Genomic DNA, 20,941 nt, shown 5'->3' on the forward strand with positions numbered 1-20,941 from the left:
AGCCGTTCGGACGACGGAAGCGACTTGCTGATCATGCGCATGATATTGATGGAAAAGTCTTCTGCTTGACTGGAAGGCTCGCACGCAGACACGGATCGGAGAGTAAGAATGTCATAAGCATGAAACCGAGCGAGTTTAAGCCCCGATGGGATCAAAACAGGTTTTGACGAAGCATTCACTGGCCATAGTTGTGCGCAACCGTTGACTACGGCAACAATGGCCCGGGGCACCAGAACATTCTGTTTCGCGGCGTTGTGCACATCTGGCTCAACAAGCAAGTGGAAGGTGCCCGTGCGGTTGTCCGAAGAGCGAACAGAGACGAACATTGCTGCCATGGATGGTAAAAGCACATCTTGCGTGACACTAAAGACACGATCACTGCAGTCGGATGAATCCTGCACAAAAGTAGATAGCATAATGCGCTTTAGAGAAATTTCTCCAGCTCCGCAATCCAAAGTGGCGCCGCATTCACGTAAAAAATCAATACCTAATATGACATCATGCGTGGCATGGAGTATTACGACAAATTTTACTCGAAACTTCTCGCAAGCAATGGTGACTGATACGAAGCAGATGCCAACCGGGCGCAAAGTTTCACCCCCAACACCACGAAAACTGGCACTCTGGTCCCATGCAAACACCACTTTGCGTCCAAGGCGCTTTTTGAAAGAAAGGCTCATCACCGACACAGCGGCACCGGTGTCCACTAATGCAAGAGTGTTCAAGGCACCAACACACACAGACACTTTGTTCTTCAACATGACGACCGGCAGAGGAATTGTTGATGACGACCGTTCCGCGACCTCACCTCTATCGACCGCAGGAGCTAGTTTTCCGGCGGTGGTGGGGAAGTACGACGACGAGGCGATGGGAACGGCCACGTCGCGGAGGCGGTGGTGTGAGGTGGCGGTCGGGAACGGGAGAATCGGGGCGGAAGAGTCGGTCTTGGCGCGGCTGCCAGTCGCGACGACGGTTCCAGGACTGGGGGCCACGGAAAGCCAGGGACGGCCGGGCCGACGATTGTGTAAAGAAGCGGGGTGGTTGGTCGCGACGCCGACAGTAACGCGAAATGTGCCCAGGACGACCACAACGGTAGCAAATTGGGGCCGCACGTGGAGCGTAGGAAACGGGCAAGTCGCTCGGAGGGGGGTAGGAGGTCCGAGGCGCAGAATGGTGCTCTTCCTCCGAGCGGGGGTGGGACCGGTGCGTTGGAGGTGCAGAGACGCGACCTTGGTCGGTATTAGTGCGTGGACCAGGGTAGGCCTGTCTGGCCCAGTTGACTTGTGGTTCAAGAAGTGGAGGCTGGAGCGAGCATTCGTTGTATACGGGATCAACGGCGGGGCGTTGAAATTTCTGGCTCAGCTCTTCATGGACGATGCGTCGGACGATTGAAGCAAGGTCGTCACTGCCCGCAAAGTCCACGCTGGCGACGATGGGCACGTTGGAAAGACGGCCAAACTTGGGGGAAATGCGGCGGGTCTTTAGGGCTTCAAACGTTCGGCAATGACGAATGACGTCAGACGAAGTGGCGAGGTCATCCTTCGTTATCAGGAAATGATAGACGTAGTTAAAAAAAGATCCTGGTTACGGCACCAGTTAAAAAAAAGTTCGGAATGGCCGGTTCGTCTATCGTATCCTGGGCACTTCACGTCTTTGTACGCTCGTCCGGCGACACGTTGCCGGTTGGGGCAGCAACTCCAAACTTCTTGAGACAAAACTGGTTTATTGAAGACGGGACCGAATACAAGAACTTGGAGAAAAAGGCGGTTTGAAAAAAGGGCTGTAGAAAAGCGGCCGAGACTGGGACTCGGCGCGCTCATCCTGCTCTTAGTTAGCAGCGGGTTTTAATACCTTTGATAATTGGGCGGAGCTTTATAAAATCCGCTCTCGCCCAATTTCAACCAATACTGCTGCAATGGCGTCGTAGATACAAGTGGGCGGAGCCCAGTGCTCGCCAGAACCCGACTCTAGAGGCGCCAGTAAGTCCACTGCTTCGGGGGTTTCAAATATCGCCGACCTTACTGTCCCCTACCCCCACTTGACAGCTGATCTCTTCTCAATGGGAAACGGTCGTCGGCCCCTTGCTCCCTGTTTCCCGCGGCCTTGGGCAGCGTCCGAGGCGCGCGACCCGCTGTCGCCATTCCTAACCCCTCCAGACGGACACGGTAGGGGGAAATTACCTACTGGTGCCGTAGGCTTCACCTTAACAGACGTCTTCAGCGATACCCTTTAAAAGGTGGACGACTTTGTCGTCTTACGTCATGGTGCGATTTACAGTGCAGCACAGCTTTAGGACTTGCTGAATGTACGTTCTATAAGTCTCATTAGGTCGTTGAGCTCGTTGGGCAAGTGTTTGTTCGGCTTTCTTCTTTTTCGATAGCGTGTCATCAAAACACTCCTTTAGCTCGTCGACAAAGCTGTCCCATGTAGCTAGTGCGTTCTCATGGTTCTGGAACCATAAAAGTGCCGTTCCGGCAAGAAAGAAAACAATGTTCATGAGCTGCATCGACTTGTCCCAGCGGTTATATTTGCTAACACGCTGGTAGTGCATGAGCCACTCCTCGACGTCCTCGTCCGCAGCGCCAGAAAAAATGCGGGGATCGCGCTGAGGCGGTCAAAACCTGACCTTCGGAGAACCTGTGTCTACTCGTTCTTTTGTCCCTTGTCCTGTTTGCGCTATTGCTCCGAAGTATGAACCAACAAGCCCGAATTTCAACGTTGTTAAAGAACCTGACCTGTTCGGAGCTGTCCCGGCTGGATTGTAGACCCGGCTCAGACGTGCCGGCAGGTGGTGGATTGTTGCCGTTGCGGGTAGCCATAATGGGAAATGCGGCTGGTAGCCCGGCCAAGCGTCGGCTGCTGCGAACGGAGATAGAGTCCAGAATGCCAAAACCCAGCACCTCCACCAAGTGTCACGAAGTTGCGAGGACGGGATCGGGGACATCACTGAACGGTCAGCGTCAGGCGGGCCCCACCGCATTCTCGCGCACACCGTGTTCACCTTCTTTCCACTGCACTCCAGTGCGGCAGCGTCGCAGCGCGGCGTAACAATATTAAACACGGGCGTCGGGTGATCTGCGCATATATTGAATGTTATACACTGTAAACAAAAATAAACCCAAAAGGGAGTATAAATGGTGGCGGCCACCCTTTTTGCTCCATTTGTGAAAACATTTACTCCATTAGTGTGGAGTAAAAAGGTGGAATGTCCTCCACTTCACTCCCATCAGGGAGTAATGGTGTAAAAATGAGGATTTACCTGCATTTACTCCAGTCTATAAAGGAAGTTAACTATGCCAAATACTCCATCAGTGCCGAAATGGAGTAAAAAACACAATTTTGTGCAATCCGCCCGCCACGTAGCGTTTCGTCTGCTTCTGGTCAGTTGTCTGATAACGGCGGTGAGTGAAGATCGCTTGGTTACCATCGTCGCTGGATCTCTGCTCACTTCTGTTATTTCACAGCTGCCTGCCGCGGTACAAGATATCGGCTTGTCGCCGTTTTCCGCTACAGTACGCTACATAATTTTATTGCTCCTGTAAAGCCTCCAGTTCTCTAACCATACCTGACTTTCCTTTGTTAGTGTCGCCCCCCCCACCCTCCCGTTACAGCCCGCACTTAGGCCTAATTCTCACAGGCTTTTTTCAGTGTGGTTCTCGTATTGTGTTGCAGCAGATTATGTGTTGCATGAACGTGGAACTGGGATAGAACATAATGCCATCGCTGAGCTCTTGACTGAGCTCATGAGGCTACATTTTTCCTCAGCCATATTGAAAAGGCAAGCCTTAATGAAGTGAATATGAAAGCAAATACTGCCATTTCAAACTTCCATCAGGGGTGTTTTCAAAATTTCTGCTCTGGTTTTTAGTCAAATATAGCCTGGTGCATGACCGTGTAAACTACCCAGTGTTTCTTCCTCAGTTTTGAACTATTGATTATATTGCTACATCCCTGTATCTACAAACACGGCCAACCGAACGAGCTCGTACAGCAAAAGGAGACGACAAGCAGACGACTCCTGCCGCCTACGCCGCCGCTGGGTTTGCAGACGGCGAATAGTATGCGTGACGCGGAGTTACATTAGGGCAGCGCACTTTCCCAAGTTGGGTTGCCGGTGACCCGCAGAGCTACTGCCCGTTTCCGCCGCTGTCAGTGCTGTAAGAATGAGCCTGAATGAGGATAAATAACAGGACACGCCTTTTGGGCTCCATTTTTTTTTTATTTGATACCTCAAAGGCCCCTGGTATGGGGCATTACATGAGGGATGGGCTTGACAGTTATACAATAATGGTCTTGATGGCGTTCTTAAAATGGATGGCGTTGATGTGATGCACGGCGTCCTGTGGTAGATCATTCCAGTCCCGGGATGACGTGACGAAAAAAGATCGAGAATGAGCGGTAGTTCTTGCGGTGGGGGCGTAGACGGCCTTATGGTGGTTAATACGGCTTGAGAGGCGATAAGCGGGTGATATGACTGATTCTCCTAAAGATGAATGATAAAACATATGAAAGAGGCACAATCGAGAAATTTTTCGTCGCGTTTCAAGGCTGGGTAAGTTAGCTTTAGTTTTTAAGGCAGACACACTAGTGTAGTACCAATAGTCAGAATAAATGAAACGGATAGCTCGATTTTGTATTTTTTCTAAGGTTAAAGAGAGGTTAGACTGGTGAGGATCCCATATTGCCGAAGCATATTCTAGTTTAGGACGGACAAAAGTTATGTATGCTAATGATTTGATGGATGGGGTGGCAAAACGTAGATTGCGCCGTATGAAACCAAGGGTACGATTAGCTTCGTTAGCGATGTTCGTGATATGAGATGACCATGTTAGGTTTTGCGTTACAGTAATACCCAGGTACTTACAGGAAGAGACGGACGATACTTCTGAACCGAAAAGAGTGTATTTAGAAGGAGTATGCATCTGCCGACGATGGAATGAGATTAAACATGTTTTGGAAATATTGAGAGACATTAACCAACGTTCGCACCAAGTTTGGATTCGGTTAAGATCTTGTTGAAGAATGCCAGCGTCAGTACTGTTAGTGATTGGGCGGTAAATTACACAATCGTCAGCAAATAAACGGATGGTAGAGGAAATACTGGAAGGAAGATCGTTAATATATATGAGGAAAAGCAAAGGTCCTAGGACTGTACCTTGGGGAACACCTGAAATGACCGAGTTACGTGGGGAAGAATGATTGTTAGCATAGACAAATTGCTCTCTGTTAGTCAAAAAGTTAGAAATTTAGTTAGAAGAAAGTGGGTAGTAAAAAATTTACTCGCTTATACTCCAAAATAACTCCCTTATATAAGGGAATAAAAAAAACACCATACATATGGAGTAAATAAAACCTCCTTTTAGGTGTGCGTTATAGGACAAGCCATTTGCTCCCTTTTGGGTGTTTTTTTTGCTAACAGTATAGTGAACACTTACAGTAAATGAAAAAATTGGGTTCATTAAAAGTTTCCCGCTCAAAAGTGCTTTTGTCTAGAATTGTTGGGTATGTTCGGTGGCGATAAGCTACAGATCGGCAACACTAACGCCGCTTACGTTACGTAACGTCCCCATACAGCTACCGATGCAAAATCATGCCCTTCACAATTTAGCTTTTGCCAGACACTATTCAATTTTTTTTGTGTGTGAACTGAGGTAGTTTCTTTGCATTCCATTAAGTCCATGCTGCTTAATTTAAACGCATGAGTAATAAGAGCCTAGTCTGACACAAACTGACGTCTGGCTCTCCTCTATGTAGTGGTTTGCGGTGCGCCATATGTACTGCATTACTGTGACGCATGCGTGCTGGAGAATCTCATACCTGATCCTAGCTAGAATTGCTAAGCACATTTCTGCGTTTTTGCATTTGATATCATCGCGCTGAACGTGTACATCGTTGGTGAGATGAATAACTCTGCTGAAACTAGAGGCGATGCCAACCCAGATCAGTTTTTTAATATTCTAAATTAAGCTGTATTGTTTATGCACTGTCTTCTCCATACTGCAGCGACTTAAAAGATATACAACACAACTCACAATAGTCTAGAGTCATCAAGTAGAGATACCACGTTCATACGGAAATTGCATAATTGACTATCACGGAGGATTGAATTTTTTAGCCATTTAGCTATACTTCTTGCAAAAATCTGAAACTTAATATTCTCCTCCGACTGAATAGCAGCTCGTACCTGAAGGCGATAAAGATCCGCCCATTTAAAGAACATTCAAGAAGGACACATGTATTCCTCTCACTCGCTTCTTTTTTGTTGTTGTTGCAGAACTTTTCTCAAGACTGGTATCTACTACTACTTTTACCCATTCTACCACGCCGTGTGTTACTTCGCCGGTTGCATGACATATTTCTTCGTGGACAGACTTAAGGAGAAGAAGATTTCAAAGGTGAATGCTTATTTTGTAGTGGAAAAGCTGCTTTATGCACGTCAGAATTTCGCGAGTGAATTACATTCTGCATCATTTGCGCCATTCAACAACTTCATTTTTTTGGCTGAAGCCAGCAACATCATTGTTATTGATCCAGCTAGTCCGAGGCAATGAAGATGGTGGCGCAGATTATCCGTAATCTTTAATCATAAACCTACGTCCAAAGGCCTGCACCTAGGTCACTACCTTTTTTCGCCATCCTTAAGCATTAGTGAAAAATTCCAAACTTTAAATTTCACATCCAGTTCGCAGATACCCGCGATGGAACTCAGTAAAAAACTTCTAATCGGATCTTCTGAGTCATCTGTAAGCTAAGCATCATAATAATATTGGTTTTTGGTATAGCTATAGCATGATGAGACAAATCAAGAAAGTCCGACTGACAACTGCCTAATGTGCGCTTAAGAACCACTATAACCAATCATTTCAGCGCAAGAGAGAAGTTTTTTTTTACAGAAAGACAGTGAGGGTGGCCTGAGGAATCATTATATGGGCTCCTAATTTGCGCTGGGGAGTAGGGGAAAAGAAGAAAGAATGTTGTAATTCATGATGAAGGCTGTAATAAGCAAATCAGGAGCGCTATTAATTATCACTGCCATCCGAGATGCGTGCAGCGCAAGAGACGCGCGCTTTCGCTCAAGAGTCTTCCCAGTCTCCGGCCAAGCATTGCCCACTAAAAAGCCCTCCATGAGGACCTTACTCTCCAAACGCGCCAAGGAGGCCAGTGCGGTGCCTATATGCAAGAAAAGAAGCTCATTCATAATATAGATGGAAATGCAACTAAGGTAAAAAAAGATGCTCTAGCACTGGTTTTATTCACTTGTTAAAATTACATTCTTTCACACAGACGTAAAAACAACAGTAGCTCTATATTCAAAATGTGGCCACTACGAAAACCTCTCTCCGGAATGTGCAACTACCGTTCATCATGCGAATTTAAAGGCCACACCAGCTGTACTGGCATCTTCACTTGCAATCCCTCAAAACGATGCACTGCCGGCGTCTCTTGTTCCGGCTTTCGTAACAGTTCACGAAACATTCCTCGACCGTGCCTTATACAATGAACGCTTGCATCTATTTTTCATCTAAACCTGTTCGTTTCCAGGCGTGCCAGTCTGCGGCCTGGTTCTTCGCAATAGCGTGTGGGTTATTCTGCACCTTTATTAAGTGGCCTTGGTACCAAGGCAAGGAGCCCACTAACGAGTTTGCGAAGTTATCCCTGGCATTCTTCGACCGGATCCTCTGGTCCATTCTTATGTCCTGGGTCACTATTGCCTGTGCCACGGGACGAGGAGGTATGTCTCAGCGCTGCTGCCTTCTTTTGTCCTCTATCTTATGGTTATGTTCCACCAACGATGGGCTAATTTCTGGCAAAGCATAGCATACTTTCGTCGGCGAACAATCACTGCCTTGACTTAGCTTTTATATTTTTAGCGTCTCTGGAGGCTAGCACTTGGCTGGCAGCGGATTTACACCAATTGTTTTTCTCTTGCAGCAAAAGTTGTCGCAATATACTCTGATATCAAGACTCCCCATAAGAGTTTGAAAAGCGCAAGATCAAATGGTTGTGCGCGGGCACCTCAAACCGAAAGAGCGAAGAAAAACTGGCGTTAAAAAAATAAATTACGTCAAGAGAATCCAATGCACCCGAGAGGAAGTTTATAGAAAATTAACGACGGGAGCGCTAATCTAATCTGATGTGTGCTGTTCCGAAAAGCGTCAAAGAGATCTAAATATATTTACATATATATTTACAACAGGAATGGAGCCATAGGATTCAACTTAGAGAGCAAAGTTGAAAAGACTGGATGAGGTAAATTCAAGAGAATCTGCCAAGGATGCCCAAGACTTCTGTCTGGAGAAGGCATTTCTAAAGTTATATGCACCGTCTTTGCCGAAGGTAAAACGGTGCCACAGGGTTAATTTCGTAGCCGCACAGTGGAACACTTCCGGCATCCTTAAGCTGTAAATCTGTGCAAGGGAAGCAGACCGTTGTTTGTAATTATAATTCCCATTATTCCTAGCACTGTTTATTTGAAGTCTTGTTCCCGCTTACTCACACATGTCGTTCTTCTTCGCCACACTTCTCATGAAACGTGAACGAAAGCATGAAAGGAAACCTGAAGTGCCTCGGCTGCGCTATACACATTAGCTCTCTGCTGCTCAGAGAGATAATATGTATAATGCAGCTGATGGCGGCATTTCAATATTTCGGTCAACTGTGGTTGCAAGCCTGGCCAGCTCCTAATCAGCCGGGTATGAAGTGTGTCATATATATTGCATCTCCATTTCAATTTGATGTGCTTCATTCTTGAAGTACATAAAATGGCTTACGGTTGCACGTGCGATCCGTGTGAATGAACGGACACAAAACGGGCACAACTCGGCTTACATGGCCGAGTATGAATCGAAAATGATCATCTATAAGAGCTACAATGCGATTCATGCGCTAGACGATAACGCGTGGTCGCGGCAAGCCGAGGCTGGACGCCTGTTCGGGGATTGTTACCCGCAGTGGGTCGATCGAAACGACTCCGTGAGCCGGATGTGGCCATGGAATGCAGTTTGAAGGCGCCTGTAGTAATAGCCTGAGTCGGCTTCGAAAGCCACAAATCCGTGCTTAACATCAGCAGCAGAGTGTGACGAGATACGCCGAAAAACTGCTTCCTAATCCATCGCGCCCCTCCAATGTTTTCTTCACTCGATAAGGGTAACAGATTTTCAAGATAGACAGCCCACAAATGACCACAAGAGCAATAATTCTATTTACTTCCATGCTTCGAGGCCTCCTATAGTTGGTTTATTGGTTTATTGGGGTTCAACGTCCCGAAGCAACTCAGGCTATGAGAGACGCCGTAGTGAAAAGGCTCCGGAAATTTTGACCACCTGGGGTTCTTTAACATGCACTGACGTCGCACAGTACACGGGCGTCTAGAATTTCGCCTTCATCGAAATTCAGCCGCCGCTGCCGAGATCGAGCCCGCGTCTTTCGGGTCAGCAGCCGAGCGCCATAACCACTGAGCCACCGCGGCGGGGCGCTCCTATAGTGGTTGCCTGGAATAACAGTACGCCTCAAAATGACAGACAGCTGGGAGAGTTGGTTAGCTTTAGCAGCACTGTAGTGTGCAAAAAGGACGACGGATGAAAAGAAACAGACAGACAGGCAGATAGGCAGACAGACAGGCCGACAAGCAGGCAGACAGGTGGGCAGGCAGGCAGACAGGCAGGCAGACAGACCGCCCGCCCGCCAGCCCGCTGCGGTGGCTCAGTGGTTAAGGTGCTCAGCTGCTGACCCGAAAGACGCGAGTTCGATCCCGGCCGCGGGGGTAGAATTTCAATGGAGACGAAATTCTACAGGCCCGTGTACTTTGCGATGTCAGTGCACGTGAAAGAACCTCAGGTGTTCGAAATTTCCGGAGCCCTTCACTACAGCGCCTCTAATAGCCTGAGTCGTATTGGGACATTAAACCCCATAAACCCAGACAGACAGACGGACGGACGGATCATAAGGGCCATGCACGCTCGAAAATCCAAAACAAGCGAATCCAACACTGTGTTATGGGGAACCGAAATGTACTCTTCGCACTTTCTCTCAGCCTGTCGTGATTGGCTACAGGATCCACTATACCAGCCTCCCTTATGGAGGCCCCATCGTCAGCGTAATAATGTCGTCATTTGTTTCGTTCGTAACGTTATTTACCATCGTTACATTATTTACCATTATGTACCAGGCAGCTACATTCAGTCATGGCGCACGTGATTGCCTGACGGTTCATGCCGCGCTGCGACCTGCACTAATAACCTGAGTGGCTATGGCTACCTTCAAAGGCCGCAAATCCGTACATTCCGTCATGGCGCACGTGATTGCCTGACGGTTCGTGCCGCGCTGCGGCCTGCAGTAATAACCTGAGTGGCTATGGCTACCTTCAAAGGCCGCGAATCCGTACATTCAGTCATGACGCACGTGATTCCCTGACGGTGCATGCCGCGCTGCTGCCTGCATTAATAACCTGAGTGGCTATGGCTCCCTTCAAAGGCCGCAAATCCGTACTTCACATCAACTGCACGTATCGAGGTACGCCGAATAACTACTTGCTAATTCACCCCCAGACCTTTTTTCTTTATTCCTTAAAGCTTACAAACTGGCACCACATAGACGACCACTCCTTTAGAGGTGATGTTTATTATTTTCTAGCTTTAGGATCTTCTATATTGGTTGCCTGGAACAAAATTATGCATCAAAATGAGAGATCGCTGGCTGAGTTGGTGAGATTTAGTACCAGTGTCGTGTGGAGAAAGCACGACGAATGAAAGGAAGCACTATCGACGGATCAATCCTTAAAAAGCGTGCGCTCGTTATGGAATGAGACTGCTTGATGGTGCTTTTCGGATAAGCGGTGCTATCAGGATTCGAAATGTGGCCTTCGCACTCTTCGCAACTATCGTCCTCCTGCCGTTATTTCTAGCCCGCTCAAGGCAACGGATACCGCTGCACTAACCTCACCTCTCAAAGAGTCATCGTCATTTGCTTATTTTGGTAAATAATTTGTATTCTAAGGCAGCTGCATTCCAAGATCGCTGCATGAGGCTCATTAAACGCCTGACTGTGCCCTACGATTCGTTTTTGTGAAAGACCTCCATGTAGACACGTTACACGTAAATGGTTGAAGTGTCAAAAGTCGAAGGAAAAAGAGAGACAACTTTCGAGCCTAAATCTGATGTTTTGAGCTGCTTGTGGAGGCATATTGATATATATTTCTCACAACAAAATTTATCAATATTTATCACAACACGACATAACGCCGGGTCGAGTTCATTCACGGTATATTTAGAAAAAGTTATCAAGCGACCATTTATTGTCCATTGTTTCAATAGTTTCGCCTAAGACGAAATAAATTTGTTCAATGTACAGTTCTGTACCATGTACAGAACATGGTTTTAATAAAAATGCCACCTCGAGCATTGTCACTCCGGGCAGTACGTTAATCGAAATTCGGAGTAGAATTGAACTGGTGGCGGGGCCTTACAGCCTGTATAGACAGGACACGAACCTAGACAATGCTGGGAAATTCTTCACGAAAGTTGCGATGTCTGGGGAATAATTCGCCACTTTCCTGCTGCTCGGGAAGCCACATACACGTGTAAAAAGGTTCTTTAATTATTGCTGAATATGGCATGGCGATTGCACAACTGCTATCAAAATTTTAAAGTGAAAATGCATGAAACCGAGAATGCATGAGGAAGGAAACGTTTCATATTCCTTGATGCCTCTCGTGTCGAGAGGTGAAACAGCCATATTGTTACTGTGTTCGACCCGTCAAAACCCTTAGAGTCTGCAAGAAGTTAAGCACAAGGCATGGGATGCGGAAGCGCAGGCACATGCCCGAAATATTCTGTTCGAAAAAGAATTACGAGGCCACTGAAGTCTGTTTCAGGGGAGAAATGCACTACTACACCACATCGGCAATCTCCGGTTACGACATAATACGGCACTTCCTTATATCGGTCTTGTTCATTATATCAGATTTTTGCTTGCGACATACTGCGACACGGTGAACCGTTGCGTCACATTTTTAATGCGAGAATTGATATTACTTTTGAGGAAAGGAAAGGGTGTAGTAACTCTCACATCTCGAGATGTCGGAGGCACCTCAACCGCGCCTGAAGGGAAAAGGCGAAGTCTCCGAAAGCATGCAGTTGAAGGTGTATATGTGACCGGTACAAACCCCTGTCACAAGCTAGCCTCCAATTTGACTAAAACATAAGCTATATGCAGAGATTAATGTTATGACACCAGCCGAAAGGCTGTACGACGAATGGCTGCTCAGAATTTTAGCGCGAATTTAGTCGAGAATGCTGCCACCGCATTCAGGTCAACCAGTGATGCCCCACCGACGGGATTTCATCTACAAGTGGGGTATCTTTTGCTGAAACCAGCGTCGTCGATTCCGTGGACGCAGTTTTGAGCCGCGCGTCTCTTCTTCTACACATTGCTCTGACATCTCTTTCAACTCTATTCTGGCGCAGTTCGAGCCCGTGGGCAGGCACGCGCACTTCCCTTCATTTAATCCTTATTATTTGTTCATTTAGGTCATGTGACTGATATCACTCCCTGTGGACACATTTTGTGGACACGGTCTGCGGACAAGCTCGGCGGACAATTTCCGGTCATGGCTTTTCGTTCGCAGGAGCCATAAAACGCTTTCGCATCAATAATCACAAAGCACTTCGAACTACACACTCGATTCGCCACTGCACTAAGACGGTGTCCCTGTGACCAAATGCTTTGTTCTTCGTGCAGCAAGACGAGCTACAATTTCCCATCGTAATGACCTGAAATGATGCCGAGTTGTTTTCTTCTTTACTGCACGTATTATACTACAGCAAGTGCCTTCAAAATATTTCGTGCCCTGAGTAAAAAATCGCCATCCTTCTTATAACGATCTCTTGCTAAAGGCGCTCAGAAGCCCCAAAAAGCACGCGCAAACGTTGTCGGTGTTGCTCGCGTTGCGCCAGAGAGTGGATTCAAAGACAGACCCCTGGTATCACAATATAACTGAAAAAAAAAATCACTGCGGCTTACTCAGCCAACCCTCGTTATGCAAGCGAAAGTCACGCTTGCATAAACAGCGTGAAGACATGCTGCGGCCTATGGCTGCAGTGCCGCGTGTATGCCACAACGTTGTCAGCGCTAGCGCATGCAGCTAACATCTCTCTCTCTCACCACCCCATGTACCTCAAAGGGTGATTGGGGAGTCCACTGACCCAGAGAGCTAGCTATGCGCTCTTCCTTTTCTCAAAATCATCGGAGTCTAGAACGTTGTCAACGCCAACGCCAATGAACACTATGAACGGCGACGGCCTATAGCTTCAGTGCCGCGTTTCTGCCTCAACATTGTGAATGCCAACGCATACAGAGCACATCTGTCACTGCCGCCACGTAGCTTCAAGCGCGACTGAGGTGTCCACTGTCCTAGGGAGCCAGCTATGCGCCTTTCCTTTGTTTCGAAGCTCCCGCTCTTCATCGGTTTCGGCTGCCCGTTTAGCTCGTTTACGCTCCCAGTCGATTGCTAAATCCCTCGCACGGTTGGCAGTGTCGACCGGATGATCAGACTGGGCCCGACGTTTGCGAGTACCCACTCTCGAGGACGTCAGCTCCGGCTGACTTCGTCCGTAGCGAAGACACTAGATTAAGCAGTGCGCGGCTGCAGCGAGTCACGTGGTGCGTCACGTGGTGCGTCACGTGGTTACTTACGCAGCTCCAGCTCCGCTCTTTATGTTCAAGGTCATTTGTGCACACGCGGCGAAATCGGCGCCGCTAGGCAAGTAAACCTTTCGCTTTAAAACAAGGGCGGCGCTTTAGGAGCTCACTTACCGTAAACAGTCAGTTTCATATTCCCGTTGTGCAACCTCGCTCCCAAGTTCCTTCTTAAGAAATCCCTGGCAAGGTAAAATCTCAGTTACCTACCGAATGTGTACTCTCACTCTCGCCAACAGCTGCAAAACACGTCTGTCGACTGAACCTCTCACTTTTATTTCCCACAGAGAAGGGATCAGGCGGTGGCCTTGGTTTAAAACCGCATTTTGGCGCAATTCTGATCTTCTTCGTCCATTCTAAGTGATAGGAACAATTGCGACATCTATCGCTGGGAACGCAAATTCATGCGAGGAGCGCCGAATCAACAGGATAACCACGTTATTATCTTTTCTCAAACCTGTACTACCGCAGAGAGCTAGACAAAGGATCCACCTTGACCGACAAAAGCGTGTATTGCAATCAAACGCTGTTTGACGCCTATACCTGCTAGTGGCGCCACTTTGTTAAATATTTTTTTATTTTTATTTACATATACTGCAGTCCAATATTTTGGCCCGAGCAGGATGGGAATACAAATGTAGAATACAACAAGAAGAACATATACAATTCGAGAAAGAACACAAGGGAAACAACAAAATTCTTAAAATAACAACTATATGAGAAATCCAATATTGGGTAATAAATCGCAACAACACATCTCATGTATGATAAGAATGCTAAATACATGGCAAATAATTCTTTTGGAAAGAAAACAGGATACGTTAAGTATGCAAAATATGGCTTTCTAGTCCTTTCACAAAGTCTTTGCTCTGAAAAATGTTGCGTGGTAAAGAATTCCATTCAGTGATCATGCGGGGAAAAAAATATATTTAAATGTGTTAGTGCGAGCCAAGATTAGGGCTAAGGATTGTTCGTGATTATGCCGCGTTGTCCTTGTACTAGCATGTTTAACAGATTCTCGTATGGGTAACTTGTTCTTTCTGGAAAGACCGTTATAAAAAAATGCAAGACGGCTAACTTTCCTTCGCGCTGCTAATGTAGGTATATTATTAAGCTTCATTAAATTCGAAGGGGAGTCTAAGCGTTTATAATTTCCAAAAATAAATCTAACTGCTTCTTTTTGAACCTTTTCAAGCTCCATAAGATCTTTTTTTACAATGAGGGTCCCATAGAACAGAGCCATATTCTAGTTTCGACCTTATGCATGCATTATAAGCTAGAATCTTTGTATAAGTTGGTGCACTTTCTAGTTTTCTTTTCAGGAACCACACCTTTCTAAGAGCGGCTACACAAATATTGTTTATATGCTCGGACCAGGTTAGCTTGTTAGTCAGTGTAACACCAAGGTATTTATACTTATCAACTACTGAATTAGACCTGTTATAGAGCGAATATGTGCAAGTATGAATTGACTTTTTTTTAGTAAAGAGCACTGCTATTTTCAAAGTAAACCGCACCGCTATTTTCGTAAGTACCGCTGTTCACGACCGTCAAATAGCAGCAAAGCTCTCGCTGGCCTTGGGAAATCAAAACTGCATGCTAAATTAGTGCATTGCTCTGTGTTAGTTGTCATAGTCCTTGTATCGCCCTATGTGATTGGAACAACAGATGTTTTCGGCGCCAGAGTACCACATTCTTTAGAACTTCAGTGAATGCTCTGAAAATTCAGGAATGCCACTGTGCTCTTTTCTCTTACTCTCTGCGCTCAGAGAATAGCGCATTCTGCTCCCTTTACCTCCGCATAAAAAAGTATAACCTGTCTTTTTCCAACCTGTGCTTCCGCGAACGCAGGCTTCTTGAACACGTTCCTGTCGTGGAGTGCCTTCACGCCCCTGAGCAGGCTATCCTTCGGCGTGTACATCATCCACCTGCCCTTCATACAGCTCTGGCTGCACACCTCCAGAGAGAGGTTGTTCTTCTCGCATTTCTTTCTGGTGAGTGCTCAAGCTGAAGAATTTTATTTCGGTAGACAGATATGCACATGGGAAGAATTTCGCGCATGTTTCGTCAAGACGTTAATTCGTTTTCTTTTCTTTCTCGACCAAAAGACGAGCATGATTTTCGGGAAACAAATTTCTCTAAAAAGGCCAACTGCAGATGGCGTTCCCTCATATCAGGTTGTTTGCACTATAAGGGAAACACTGAGACTAAAGGCCCCAGCGACATACGTTCCACGTTGCTGCATGCTAAGCCGTGGTGGGAAAATACATGCCCGCTGTAAACACTGAATGCCTCGCTTGTGTCGTGAGAGAGAGGAAGTGGGCCAGTGAGAAAAAGGAGAGAAAGCGCACTGGCTTGCCATTGGTAACATGGGCGCGACTACCATTTCCGAGTTCAGCTGCACACTAAACACGAATATCCCTATATGGGAGTAAAAATTGAGTAAGCTGCGCTCTAACAATAAAAGTGGGTGCGCTAGAGGACAGAATACTCCCTTCTTACTCTCTTCACTATAGAGTTCAGGGGGAGAGGCAAAAAGAGGTTAGAGGAAGGCAAGAGAGAAGGAATAGATAGGTGTCTCCGCTAGGAGTGTTGCTTAAGATCACCTGCAGCACTTGAGACGCAGCGTTGTATATGGAGCAATAACCGACAGATAGACAAGTGGCAAATTTTTGAAATATCCTGAGCCTAACAATTATGTATTAATCATCGCCACACGTGGCCGCGAAATATTGTGTGCAGGGGCCGCTCCTAGAGAGCACCAGAAGGTGGTACTTAGTCGATGCCTGGAATTGATTGTAATATATGCATAACGACGTATCCCTCCCTTCACATGTTCATGGAACGTGATTTTTAGACGATATTTATGTAAGGGCGCATTGCTTACTATCTAAACGTGCACTGCGTAATAGGCTGTGCACGTTCATCTTACGTTGCGTGCTGGGAAATGACATGAAACCGAGGGGAATTATGGGCGGTCAGTACAATGTCAAAGACGAACCAAACAGGTGACATGTCGACATGCAGCTCTCAAGCTCAATGTCTGGCTACATAGTTCACGCGTTCACGAGACGAATTGTAATTCTCCTTACTGCAAGCACTGATTCATTTTATGCATTGTTCCCGTTTATTGACAGGTGTCCTTCTTCTTCACCATACTTCTCTGGAGTTACTTGCTTAGCTACCTGCTGTTCATCACCTGCGAGGCTCCAACGGGAAAGCTGGAGAAACTCATCTTCGAGCCACGACGAACGAAGTCGACCAAGGAGGCAGTAAACGAGCTGCCAAATGCTGATGCCGAAGAGCACAAATTACCGAGGGTAGCACAGACTCCCCGAGGCGGCAATGTTGCCTCGCTGCAAAACAGTGAAGGCGCTAAGTCATCTAACGGGTGGCATTACGAAAAGGGCACCCCGACAACATGTCACCTCTGAGAGAATCGCCAGTTCTACAGTTCATAGTAAAGAAACCTTTGTGCTTATTGAGAAAAGTAATGTACATAATGAGAATGTCCGTGAGTCAGTATGAACTTAATGTCCGTAATGCTGCTCAAATGTTTTTGGGAAGATGGGTATCCCAAATGCAGCACTTTCATGGCATATGGAAGGAAATGCGTCTGGAAAATGCATTTGGCAAAGCTTTGCATGCAGGCGTTCAAAGCAGATTTGTTCACAAACCTGGAAGTTGCATTGATAATATATATCCGTGAGTTTTTTAATTTTTTTAGTCAAGCTTTCAGCCACATCAAATGCTGGCTGAGAGGCCAGAAGACTCTTCTAGAGGCCTCTAGAAGGCGTGTTTGTTGGTTGTTTTCTAGGCCGCTTTTCTGTACAAGCCTGACGTTCTTTCCAATAAACCTTGTTGAAAGTGAGCACTTGAGCCTTCCCGCACTAGTTCACTTCTTTCCTTTCTGCACTAGTATATCCTCGACCTTGAACTACCAACAGGCCTAGGCATTCGTTTTGCCGAGGCTATTGGCGATGTTCATAGCTTAGACGGGGCGCCCTAGGTAAGCCAGTACTGAGCATATGCAGTCGTGCCTCGGTTATATGGACACTGGTTCCCCGACAAAACTGCCCATGGAAGCGAGTCGTCTGTAATAACGAGTCCTGAAGATAAAATTGCGTGTTAAGAAAAAATACCTTACGATTAAGACCTGCCGCGGTGTCTGAGTGGTTATAGTACTCGGCTGCTAAGAAGAAAGAGGCGGGTTCGATACCCGCCGCCGAGGTCACATTACCACGGAGGTGAAATGCTAGAGGCCCGTGCGATGTCAGAGCGCGTTAAAGAACCCGAGGTGGTCGAAATTATTCAGATTCCTCCACAACGGTGTTTCTCATAGCCGAGTCGTTTTGGGACGTTCAGCCCCCTGAAACCAAAACTAAACCAAACCTTATGATTAAGGTCTGCTTCTCTATACACGTGGTGAGTAGTGAAGGTTAAAATAGAGTAAATCTCATGACTTAGCTAGTACTGCATTATCCTAGTCGCCTTTATTTTAAAAATAATATAGGGCAGTTTGATTCGCCAGTGGTGCATGAGACGCATGAGAGCGCCTCATGACGTGAAGACTTACTACTGCAGTTCATGTCCTATGAACTGATAGTACATAGCTTTTTTCCTCAGTCGGTAGACAGCTGCTGTATGAGGCTTTAAACGTAGCGTTAGCTGCAGAAGAATTTTCTTCACAGCCGTTCCTGCAGTACGGCGAATCATAGTTCGCGTGGACTGATGCAGAGCGTTAGGTAGTGATGCCAAACTATCGGTAATTTGTCTAACAACAGTATGGATAGGTTTTAAGAAACTACTTATACTGTAAACATACTATAATTTCTTTCGATAGCACTGTCGATAGTATTGCGATAGTTCGCTGCGGTTTACTCGCAGGAGTTTCCTGCTATCACGATTGTTTTCACATGCCTGCAGCTGCATTCGTTTGCCTTTCTTGACGCCTAATGACGTAAGTAATGATAGGAATTCAGATTACATATTTCAACAAAGAGAAGCAGCCAAAGCTTGTTAACTTTCCAGGGAACATATGACCTGTGTATAGGTCTATATAACTGCGGCAGACGTCAATATACAGGACAGGAACAAAATGAGAGGAGAAAACTGTCATTGAGCCTCGAAAACTCAAAGAAAGCAGTTTGCCACGAATTCAAAGAAAGCTGCCTGTCTCAATTGCACGATAAACCAAACCCGTCGAAGGTGACTACCGGGCGGGCTATGACGTCATTGCTATACTTTGAACGACGCCATCCCATTGTGTTTCCAAGAATAAGAAATTATTGAGAAAAAGAGCCTCTCTTATTCACGATGGTTGTATCGCGGAAATAATCTTATTTCTGTAACCAGAATTTTCCTATCACCATTTTTATTTTTCTGCTACTAATCAAGGGTCGAAGTAACATGCGACAGCTCCCCACAGTTCGCATCAAGCGAGAAAATTACTTGATTAAGCATCCGGAATATGAGTTATTCTTATTCCTCACATCGCATCCTCGCTGCTGCGTCCTGCCGCTGAGCGTTCCGTGCAAGTTTATCTGGCACAATTGGCAGCTTCTGCTGTTTTGTACGCAGACACTAAACTTCCAAGGCTGCGAAAGTCGGCACACATAACCGCTGGCAGAGATATAGCATAGCGTGATCAGCTTCCGCCGAGAGCCACTGCTTATGCGCAGATCTCTTGAGAGCGCGAGATGACGCAACATACCCGGACAGCTGTGCGCTTATCTACCGGCTCGGGACTAATCAGTGGATCAGCAGGTGCCCACTGCCGCAGTGCGGTAAGTGCTAAGCTGTAAGCCATCGGTAAGCGGTATCTGCAGTCATGGAGGATAAAAATTAGGGGTGTGCGAATACCAAATTTTTCGAATACGAATTGAATACGAATACTTAGCTCCGAATATCGAATCGAATATCGAATCGAATATCGAATAATCAGAGAGAGACGGATTTAACCACTGCAAAACATTTATTTGACCATCCAAGAACATCACAGCTCAACGACTAATGAGTAAATTAACACAAAAGGTGTGTGTGGCTGCACAGCAAGTATTAAAGTCTAGAACATTATTCTTAGAAGAGTGGAAATATCACAGAAAATGGCTAGCACACAGCATTGATTAAGACTAGCTTGCCATAAGCACAAAAGCGCGTCGCTGGGATGAACATTAAAGGTTGTCGTGAAGGAAAACCAGCTTCTCCACCTGGTCAGGCCGAAGTCGTTCCCTTCGAGCTGAAATGACTTCTCCAGCCACAGATAATTCCCTCTCACTTGGCACTGAAGTGGCAGGTATTGCGAGGTACTACGTGCACAGCTTTCACTACACCAGCTTCGCAGGCAAAGCCACAAGGACGCTCACTAGCACAGTCAGCTACGGCATGGCCCAACGTTACACTATAGTGTACTAGAATATTCTAGTACACTATAGTTACACATAGCTCTGGGTGCCGCCATGTTGCTATGTATATGTCGATAAGACTTGCCGGCCGAAATGAACACCGGTGCTCGCAATAGAATATCGGCCAAATTCGAATATTCGCGCCGGATCGAATATTCGAAACAACACGAATACTTGGATTTCGAATCGAATTCGAATAATATTCATTCATTCATTCAGAAATTCATTCAGAAATATTCGAAATGTATTCGAAAATTTCGAATATTCGCACACCCCTAATAAAAATATTTCTTTTTCCTCCTTAGCGGTAGCGGCCCGCGCTATCCGCGCTATGATATCCGATTTCGGCTCGGAAGCAGGCGCCCCAACGGTGCGTCTCCGGCGGCTTCGAAGCCTCATGGAAGGCGCCAGTCGCTGAAACCAGCAACACTTGTACCTTCAAGGTACCCTGATTATTACATCCAGTGGCTGTGCGGAAGGTATATCGCTTCAGCGCTCGGTGACTCGAAAGTGGAGAGTTCTATCATCGTTACCGCCACCAACATGAAACCGTTGCCAAGTCTATGATGCAGCGATTACGCGCGGTGCTTTGCGTGATCTATACTTTCGTTAGGGCTGTACAAAGTTTTTTTTTTTTTCAAGGCGAAAGCCTTCATAGGTTCATGACTAGCCGGCGTGTGCTTCCGAAGAAATTGTCCCACCCTAGCTGTCAATCAAACTGATGACGTCCTCAACATGGCGTATTATGTCGCAACACGAAATTAATAATTAAAATGAAATAATGAAGTTTTAAAACAATAAGAATAATTAACAAAAACTAATGACGTCATGAAATGGCGTTG

The 20,941-nt window shown here is 46.4% G+C and overlaps 1 protein-coding gene across 1 annotated transcript in view; it reads left to right on the forward strand.

The window, feature by feature from the left end:
* Positions 1 to 17,506, forward strand: part of LOC149354400 (nose resistant to fluoxetine protein 6-like) — a 65,976-nt gene extending 48,470 nt beyond the window's left edge. The window contains exons 12-15 of the mRNA XM_089583315.1: positions 6,275 to 6,395; positions 7,543 to 7,732; positions 15,547 to 15,689; positions 16,833 to 17,506. Coding sequence (XP_089439441.1) covers positions 6,275 to 6,395; positions 7,543 to 7,732; positions 15,547 to 15,689; positions 16,833 to 17,129 — 751 coding nt within the window. The 3' untranslated portion in view covers positions 17,130 to 17,506. The remainder of the gene's footprint in view (positions 1 to 6,274; positions 6,396 to 7,542; positions 7,733 to 15,546; positions 15,690 to 16,832) is intronic.
* The last annotated feature ends 3,435 nt before the right edge of the window (positions 17,507 to 20,941 follow it).

The sequence above is a fragment of the Amblyomma mixtum genome, chromosome 3, assembly GCF_055824585.1.
Source record: "Amblyomma mixtum isolate Tamu chromosome 3, ASM5582458v1, whole genome shotgun sequence".
In the NCBI taxonomy this organism is placed as follows: domain Eukaryota; kingdom Metazoa; phylum Arthropoda; class Arachnida; order Ixodida; family Ixodidae; genus Amblyomma; species Amblyomma mixtum.